Raw genomic sequence first — 10,351 nt, 5'->3', positions numbered from 1 at the left:
TTAGCCTCCCTGATTATTTGGAGCAATTGTAAGTTAAAAATGATATAAAAATGTATTTCTTACCCCTCATTGCAAGTTAGATGTGCTGATACCCTCTTAGTTCTACTTCAGATCTGTACAGGGTTTCATTTGTATAGCAGACATACAGTGGTGTGAAAAACTATTTGCCCCCTTCCTGATTTCTTATTCTTTTGCATGTTTGTCACACTTAAATGTTTCTGCTCATCAAAAACCGTTAACTATTAGTCAAAGATAACATAATTGAACACAAAATGCAGTTTTTAAATGAAGGTTTACGTTATTAAGGGAGAAAAAAAACTCCAAATCTACATGGCCCTGTGTGAAAAAGTGATTGCCCCCCTTGTTAAAAAATAACTTAACTGTGGTTTATCAATTTCAATTTTCAATTTCAATATCAATTTCTGTAGTCACCCCCAGGCCTGATTACTGCCACACCTGTTTCAATCAAGAAAGCACTTAAATAGGAGCTACCTGACACAGAGAAGTAGACCAAAAGCACCTCAAAAGCTAGACATCATGCCAAGATCCAAAGAAATTCAGGAACAAATGAGAACAAAAGTAATTGAGATCTATCAGTCTGGTAAAGGTTATAAAGCCATTTCTAAAGCTTTGGGACTCCAGCGAACCACAGTGAGAGCCATTATCCACAAATGGCAAAAACATGGAACAGTGGTGAACCTTCCCAGGAGTGGCCGGCCGACCAAAATTACCCCAAGAGCGCAGAGACAACTCATCCGAGAGGCCACAAAAGACCCCAGGACAACATCTAAAGAACTGCAGGCCTCACTTGCCTCAATTAAGGTCAGTGTTCACGACTCTACCATAAGAAAGAGACTGGGCAAAAACGGCCTGCATGGCAGATTTCCAAGGCGTAAACCACTTTTAAGCAAAAAGTTGAACTTTTTGGAAGGTGCGTGTCCCGTTACATCTGGCGTAAAAGTAACACAGCATTTCAGAAAAAGAACATCATACCAACAGTAAAATATGGTGGTGGTAGTGTGATGGTCTGGGGTTGTTTTGCTGCTTCAGGACCTGGAAGGCTTGCTGTGATAGATGGAACCATGAATTCTACTGTCTACCAAAAAATCCTGAAGGAGAATGTCCGGCCATCTGTTCGTCAACTCAAGCTGAAGCGATCTAGGGTGCTGCAGCAGGACAATGACCCAAAACACACCAGCAAATCCACCTCTGAATGGCTGAAGAAAAACAAAATGAAGACTTTGGAGTGGCCTAGTCAAAGTCCTGACCTGAATCCTATTGAGATGTTGTGGCATGACCTTAAAAAGGCGGTTCATGCTAGAAAACCCTCAAATAAAGCTGAATTACAACAATTCTGCAAAGATGAGTGGGCCAAAATTCCTCCAGAGCGCTGTAAAAGACTCGTTGCAAGTTATCGCAAACGCTTGATTGCAGTTATTGCTGCTAAGGGTGGCCCAACCAGTTATTAGGTTCAGGGGGCAATTACTTTTTCACACAGGGCCATGTAGGTTTGGATTTTTTTTCTCCCTAAATAATAAAAACCCTCATTTAAAAACTGCATTTTGTGTTTACTTGTGTTATCTTTGACTAATAGTTAAATGTGTTTGATGATCAGAAACATTTTGTGTGACAAACATGCAAAAGAATAAGAAATCAGGAAGGGGGCAAATAGTTTTTCACACCACTGTATTCTGAGTAACATTTCAGTTGGTCATTTTTTAAAGTTTTTGAATTGCCACCTTTTTTTGGCTTTTTCAGCAACCAAAGCACAGTTTTTTGAGGCTACAAGTTGTACTTTTTTATTTAAGATTAATTCTGAAAGAATGTTTTTTGGTAAACACTGCAATGGGTCCAACTGGGCTCTCCCTTTTCGTTGTATTATATTTATGTATATATGTATATTTTATTTACATAACATTACTTATGTACAGCAGAACAATACATTTACAAATGGGGTAATTGCAATTATAGATAAAGTATAATAATGGATACAAAAAAATAATTTAAAAGTAAATGGGAGTTTAACTTACAGGCACAAATAGGCTTGGTGTGGCCGGTTACAGTGGGTGACACTGCAATATAAGTGCCAGTTCCCAGTTCAGGTGCTATGTGAGTGCCCCAAAGGGCAGTCTTTGAGTTTAGTTCTGAAGAGACTGAGGCAGAAAGGTTGGGAAATGGCAGTAGTAGTGGGGGGTGCAACTAAGCAGTTGAGAGGAGAGGAGGAGTCAGGCAGGAACATACAGAGACACAAGAGAAGAGATGTAGTGAGGGGTAGAGGAATGAAGGGCTTTGAAAGAGACATTTTATATAAAGTTCATATTCAGTTATAATATTCATCCTCCCATTATATGAGAGCTGCATACACAACCTCTCAAGTCAGAAGCCAGAGTGAAATGAAACATGGGAGAGTCACTTCAGTCTCCCACAGGAAGTGGTCACAGCACTGACTGACAGGCTTAACTCAACAGTAGCAGCAAAAACCCCTCCCAGTTTCCTCATGTTGTGTCTCTCTGCTTGTGGCAGGAGGGGGGGGGGTGTACCTCTCATGTACTTTCCTGGATGAGAGGAGGAGAATTCTGGCAGCAGTATTTTTTTTTTTTATAGTTTTTATTTATGTAATTTTAAACTTTAACAAGTAGGAAGGTAGATAGAGGGGAGGAAAATGAGGGAGAGAATAGAAAGACAGAGAGCTAAATACTGGAGCCATGCAATGCTATTTTACTTAAAGAGCAAGATTAACAGAAGTTCTGTGGATGGACATCCAGCGACCCCATTCAGCATCAAACTTTTGGGGGCAACCCCTTTCAAGGTAAGTCAGCTTTTGGGTAGTGAGAGTGTTGTTAACTAAGTCCCTTTAGAACGGAAGAGATAGAGGAGCCGTCACTTTCCATTGTAGAAGGATGGCCTTCTTGGCTTAATAGAGAAGCTGAAGGTAAAAGATTTAGTCCCAAGTCTTCCGCCACTCCCAGCAGGCAAACGATTGGTGATGAGATCCGTGGGTAATTTAGGGCATCAGAAATATAATGCACTATGTCTCTCCAGAAACATTGCACAACTGGGCAGCTCCAGAACACATGTATATACAAACCAGTTTCCTGTTCACACTTAATGCAAGTATTAGAAGTAAGGAGATATATGTCGGATAGCCTATATGGTGTAAGACAAACCCAGTTGTGAAGGCCTGGGTCATTCCTTTTATAGAGATGTTGAAACTTTAGGCTGGTGCAATAACGTCAGTATATAAAGGATTTAATCAACCTTAAATTAATAACATTGGCATAATGATATGTGGGTGGGATTGAGCCAACCAATTGCTCCCAGAGGTGGGTTGGGGGGCCAAATTTACTCTGGTCTCTCCATGCTGCTTCAAGCCCCACATGTGATTTGGCAGCACTAGTCTATATGCTTGCACTCACCCTGCCTCAACTCGTACACTGACATCAAAGAAGAGATAGGTTGGGGGGTGCCAGGCCGGATGCAGGTTGAATATTGTTTTAACCACACATGACCTATTCGGAATATTTGTTTCTTATTCAAGGCAAACCCTGTATTATAATGGGAAAATCAAATATGTTTATCAAAAATATTTTAATAGGGTGGCCCTGAAATTATTTTGCTGTGGGGCCCAGGAACTGGTTTTAATTACAAGTCCCACTAATCTGGCCCACCACATGGATCAAGCTGAAACTATTCCACTACTTCGAGCCAAATCCTTAGTCGGGTAACGTTTCTTTAATTTTATTTGTCCTGATGTGTACTGTAAAGTGAAATCTAAAATTGTATGAGGTTCCTTTTTTTTTTTTTTAAAAGATTGTTTGGCTTCAAATGACTACAAATGGTGGCACACAAATGTTACTCACGCCTGTCTGCCTCAGCAGTGTTAGAGTTCTATGGGGAGATTTTGTGATTCTAAGATGGACAGCAAACCAAAACATAAATGTTATCTGTACCAGCTTGGTAGGCCATGTAATTATTTCCTACATCAGCATTAAGGGCTACACATAACCAACTGTGCCCAGAGTAATGGTGCACATTGTTCAACTGGGATCTGCTCACTCAATACAGTTTTTCTCATTCATTTGTTTTTGTTGAGATGCACCTGTCACCATTTAAACCTCCTGCCCATTCCACAATACAAGCCAACCACAGCCACTATATAATACCTTACTTCAGGGGTCCTCAAACTTCAGCTCCCTGTTGCGTTATGTCACAACAATGAGGCAGACAGGTAGTAGCCAGGGGTGAGGATGCAGCAGGGGCCGGGTAAATTACCTTGGGGGGCAGTGCTATCCAAGTGCCCCCCCCCCCTCCCGGCTGTTGTGACTGCCCTCCACCTCTGTCTATTAATAACTTTAAATGGTATCAATACTGAGATTAACAGACACCTCAGATTCAGGCTGTAAAACCTTGCATTGTTTACACATGTAATCCCATGTACTATTTAAACCTTTAAATCCCTGCTTGTTCACACCTCATGTTCAGACTGTAAGCACCCACATTGTTCACCTGTTCACACCCCAGACAAACTATAGGAGCAGTGCCAGCATTGTGTCACTGTATGTACTGCAGTACAAACTGTCCATTTTGGAGTGGTCATGATCAGTTTCCCTGTCTCCTTCCCTATGCTGTCTGTGTGTGCCATACTCCGCCTGACCTATGGTGTGTGCCTGCGGGAGGTAAACATGCCATGGGTTTGTTCTGGGAGTTTGTTAGCATTTGGAAATAATTGTTAGGGGGTCCCTAAAGTGTGTAATTATGTGCTGGGGGTTGTTATGCTATCCACAGGAGAGGAGGAGGCATGTTGATTTAAGGGTGTGTCTTAATTTGACTTAATAAAATTCTTTCACACATAAGTTGTATGGGTGATATCCCTGCAGTTTTTGCTGCGCTACCACCATTAATGTGGGTATGGTCTTAAAAGGTCTTGTGATAACATGAGTTGTTTAAAAAAAGGGGGTGGTCAAAACGGTCTTCCATTATTGGCCCTCCACCATGCAGGCCAGAAAAATTCCAGCCCCTGGTACCACAGAAGGTGGACAGCACTGCCATAGAGTTACTGAGCTCTGACCATTTCAGCTCCCACTGACAATCCTGAGCCTTTTATTGGAGTTCCAATACCAAAGGCAGAGTGCTATTGTGACTTTTTAGCTCTTTGAACCCTCAGCATACAAGCTGATCAAGGAGGTGGACTATTACTAATGAGGGAGGCCAGGAGGGGGAACTTAATATCAGTAGGCAGGTCAGAACAAAGATTTAAATTAGGCTCTGGCATTTCATGTACAGAGGGGCCCAAAAAGCCCCAATAAATAGAGACTGTCTATCTTACCACAGCCTCGCTGGCATTTACCAGAATCTACAAATTGCCAGTCTGAGTTTATAAGTGAGCCCCCCTCCTGATTGGTGGAGCAACAATACATATTAGTTAATGAGCATGTAACAAAATGGCAGCAGTGTTTTAGAGCTTGGTGGCACTGGCAAGCAGAAAATAATAGGGGTCCACTGAGATGAGGGCTAAACTTACCCTGGGGGTAGGGCAGAGCCACCTCAATATTTTATCTAATCGTTTAAAAATCTGCAGTAGTTATATTAATAGGCAATATTTTGATATATTTATCGAATATTTATTTTGAATCCTGATCTGCTTCTCCTAGGGAATTAATGCAGAAAAACTGGATGAGTGTGAGACAACTGATTTATGTCCCTTTAACACTTCAGAAGACAGAAACATATTCCCATCTTACTGCTTTCCACAGATTACATAGGTAAATGCAACCATTACTGCAAATAAGGCATATTAATAAACAGTCAGCTCAATTTTCCATTACATGTTTGACATCGATTTCCTCTGTGTCCAGATCAGTTACAATAGGGGAAAATATTCCTTTAGATAAGCTTGGAGTTGCTACTTTCCCCCTTGCCAAACGCCAGACAGGGGAGTAGGGTGGTGATAATACACGGCAAGGTGGTGATGCCACATGAGCGGGGGCTATGACTCAGCAATTGCCCGAGCAAAGTCCTGCCCTGTTATCTGAAATTAGAAAAATTGTTCAGGCAGTTTTGACTTGAATAGCCCTTCTGAAAACTGGCCTGTTTGGGTGGTGACCCAAGCTATACTGCCAGCTTAGACTTATTGCCTTCACTCATAAGCGCAGAGCATGGCATTTGAGGAAGGCATGAGAGAATGAGCATTTTCTGTCTGAAATCTATTATAAACTCCTTGAAAGGATTCAAGTGCTTCTCACCAGTGGAGAATAAGTCATGTGATTGTACTTAGATTGTAAGCTCTACGGGGCAGGGACCTCCTTCCTACTGTGTCTCATACCACATGGCACAATCACTCGTACCCTCCACTGAAGTCCAGAACTGAATTGTGAGATATGGAGAAAAAATAGGAATTCTACCATTATCGATCTATTCAGCCCTAAACGGCGGGCAATCAACATTTTCTTTCTCACCTGATCAACAAGGCAACTGATATCCAAGGCTTTTGCGATATTGGTCGCCTTGTCAATTCATCATAAATGCACTGAATATCGTAGGAAACCTCACTACGTATGATAATATCTGTGCATGTTCTGTATAACCTGCTCAAGGAACATTTTGTATAGATAACTCGTTATTCTGCCCCTTCCTTTTTTAACCAATGAAATGAACACTGCCACAAACTGTAGGTGTGATTTTGACTTTATTTAAGGAAAAAAACTGGGGGGAAGGTAGGGCATTTCCATGATACACAGTAGACATAAGTTAGATAGCACTGCGAGAGTCTGGAAAATGCTTACTTACTGCCTCTTTGCAGCTGAACAATTAGTATTTATATGCAGTTTGTCACCTGTATTATCTCTGCACATTATTATTAATCAGAAAAATTAGGGGATTATATGTCACAGAATGCGTACTACATAAAAAAATTATAATAAAAAAAAGAACAAAACAAGCAAAAAAAACACAAAATATTCATTTTCAAATAAACCATAAATATGTGATGCACATTAGTTTAACCAAAAAAAATGTAAACATTTTCTCCAACATAACATGTGCATAATAAGAGAACGCAACACTGCAGCCATACAGTTCCGCCTATGCAAACGTACAGAAATGGATTATTCCTTAAGCATAACTAAGTCGATCTTGGAGCACTGACATTCTGCTTGATACATAGTGCCCATGTTTTATTACATAGTGGTTTTAATACTGGTTTTCTTTAACCATGGGTAGGAAAAGTTAACTTGCCAATTGTAAGAAAGACATAAAACATTCTTGTTATGCAGTGACCAGTAGCTACGACAGTTGCCCTTTATTCAATGTAACATTTACAGAGCCCCTTTGCCATGTCACCTCCTTACTGTCAGTGCATGAGAAGAGTGATACCTAGAAGCGGGAGCCTCACTGTAGCAGTATGAATAGCTCCCAAGAAAGGGGGCGCATGAAACACAGATGTGTCAAACAGGAGTTGAAGGGCCGTTTGAGCTCCCTAGCAAAGCCATAGCTCCTATTGCCATTGTGAAACATTACAGCATGTATACATCAGCATTGCTCTCCAGTGCTATTAGAAAGAAACAGTAACACATTGAAAGATTATTCAACAAAAAATAACTTTTCTGCCATTAGTAATAAGGCTTCCGTATTATCCAACTCAATGCTGCTGTTTAAAACATCTACCGCAAGGGGTCTTGAACACAGCACTGATAGTTTACACCACAGATGCCAAACTCCCCCTTCGCTGCTGGCAGTTACGTATCCGAGAAAGCCATGGGCTGTGGTTTCCAGCATCTGAGGGACTCATTTGGCATCCCTGGTGCACGCTTCCATTAAAATAGATGCTGAGCAAGAGTATGAATCAGTATTAGTTGCTGGTTTTGTGTTGAAAAAAAAAAAAAGAAAATGCTAATACTATGGCAGAAATGGAGTAAGAGTAGTCTATTTCTATATTAAAGAGAAAACTGTTCACAAAAGAACAGCTTAAGGCAGCTGTCAACAAGGTACCCCACACCAGAAAGGAAAGAATTGTCTAAAAAACGTTTGTAATGATGACACTGCGCATTGCTACATCACCCACAACTATACACTCCAGGAACCTCAAGTAATGAACATGTAGCCATTAAACAAGGTATTAGTGTTTGGACATTTTGTACAAATGTCACAACTTTCTGAAAATAAAACTGGCTATATATATTTATTTGTTTTTCTTTTTATTTAAAAAAGGTCAAGAACTGGGAATCTTACATCTAAACACAGGTACAGTATGCCATTGTACGTAACATTAACTACATTCTTAGAATTGGTTTTAGTGCATTGCATTCTTATAAAAGGAACATGTCGCCCCTCCCTTCACAAACAAGTCTGACCTATCCTGGCCTTCCTACATTTAACAACTTACACGCTGCTTACACGCAGGTCAACCCCCCAGTCTGCTACATCTGCAACGGCCAAGCATCTGCTGCTACAGGCCCACACAAAAACCCCACTTTGAAAACCGCCAGGGTGGGAAGTTGCCATTCCAACAACGTGAGCCAATGACGCGTGTAAGGGTTTTGTCACCATCATCAAGCTGCTGTGCCACATTTAGTGCCAACGTGTGCCAGCTATATCAAACCTTCCCCCCTAATGTTCTGCCTGGTATAGCTGATATTAAGTTTACACATTCATATTATAAGAAGTTAACATAAAAATGAGACTCCTTCTTTATCCAGCCCTTGAGTGTCAAGGAAGCCTACGTGCTTTACTGCAGATCTCGTGGCACCAAAAGAATTTGTGCATCGCCAAGAATGAGGTAGGAAAAATTATAACAAAAGTTGGTTGGGAATTGCCTTAGTATTCTACAAACCCTGTTTTGCTCCCTTTCTACAGTACAAACTTGGTTGATCACGCCATGCACATTATCGCCGTAGGTTTCTAAGTAAACTAAAATGAGGACTATGGATGAGGCAGGACTAATACTGTGACCCAGAGGGAGAGAAAACAGTAATCGTGTGTAGTTACGCTTAGTAATGCACAACATTGGCGACAAAAGATTTGTGTACTAAAATTATTAAAAAAAAAAAAAAATTACATTAACCACTGCCTTTCACATTTTATAAATACATTTTATTATATGAACTTTCATTTATCAGATTCTTAAAAAAAAAAAAAAAAAAAAGTCTTAAATAAAGTGAAATTTTATAAGCCCGACTGTGCGTTGTCAAAACTGGCATTATGAGTTCTCCTTGTCTGCCCTCTAGTGCCTCATTTGTAACGGTGATGGTGCTCTTAATGTGAATTTTTTTTTTTAATTGGTTTGCACCCCTCGTTGGTAGGTGAAACTACCAGAGGCACTGAAAAAAAAAATTCTACACTTTTTTTTTCCCCACAAATTTTAGATGAACTTAGCACCCAACAAAGGCATCTGCAGCACCCACTGCCTTGCACAAACATACAACAAACTCTACCATCTTGTGAACTACATTAGTAACAACTCCCACTAATGAATGCAAACTCCATCTGGAACATAGCTTGCAAAAAAAGAAGAAGGTCAGTACGCAGGTTCTACTCCAGTTGTATATTATTTCAAGTTATGTAGATAATGGAGACTGTAGGGGAGGTGCCAGCAGTTCCCATGCCACTCTCTACCAGCTCAGAAGAGAGCTTCTGCCCAAAGTCATGAAATACACTTGGCTGCTTCCGCCAGACCGCACCGAGGCAAAGAAAACCTGCACAGACAATAAGAAAACTAGTAAAAATGAGAGCCAGCACTGTACTATAAAACAATATAACATGAATAAGTATCCCGCAGGTACACGTAAAGCTGACAAAAAAACACTTTTGAATGGTTTATGGAAGACTTAACTACTATTAGGGCACTACTCTGCCTTCAACTCACCCAAGCTCCTGGATAGGTCCTATGGTAATCTGCCTCTGGTACCACCCATAGTTTCATTAAATTGTTAAAAGATGCCCAGTCTTCCCCTGCTAATAGCATGTTGTGACCACAGATACACTCTACATAAAGTTCTTGAGGTGCAGACAGTAGTGAGATTTACACCAATTATTCCTTTAACTTTGGTCAAAAAGTTCTATATTGGCCTCACTGTACCACATAATAACTGGGTCACTCGTGTTATTTTGCAAACTCCACTTGTGCTTTCATGTTTATTTTGAAGTAATGGCTTCTTTTTTCCCCACACTTCCCTACAGGCTAGTCCTATTCAGAGTAATACAAAGTATACAAAGAAATACTGAAAGAGCCTAAATCTTGGGAGAAAGTTAATCACTCAGCAGGGTAATGATCCCAAACACAAGGCCAAGTAAACAAATGAAGCAGCTCAAGAACAAAAAGGTGAATATCCGACTACAGCGCTGACTTCTTCCCTGC

General features: G+C 40.6%; 1 protein-coding gene across 8 annotated transcripts in view; it reads right to left on the bottom strand.

Annotated features, from left to right (window-relative positions):
• Positions 1–6,666: 6,666 nt before the first annotated feature.
• map4k4 (mitogen-activated protein kinase kinase kinase kinase 4) overlaps positions 6,667–10,351 on the bottom strand; it is a 105,080-nt gene continuing 101,395 nt past the window's right edge. For all 8 annotated transcript variants that reach the window (XM_002934506.5, XM_004911785.4, XM_012957671.3 and 5 more), the window contains one exon: positions 6,667–9,689. In XM_002934506.5, coding sequence (XP_002934552.1) covers positions 9,606–9,689 — 84 coding nt within the window. In that variant the 3' untranslated portion in view covers positions 6,667–9,605. The remainder of the gene's footprint in view (positions 9,690–10,351) is intronic.

This window comes from Xenopus tropicalis, chromosome 2, assembly GCF_000004195.4.
Source record: "Xenopus tropicalis strain Nigerian chromosome 2, UCB_Xtro_10.0, whole genome shotgun sequence".
Classification (NCBI taxonomy): Eukaryota; Metazoa; Chordata; class Amphibia; order Anura; family Pipidae; genus Xenopus; species Xenopus tropicalis.
This window is presented reverse-complemented; position numbering and strand designations above follow the sequence as displayed.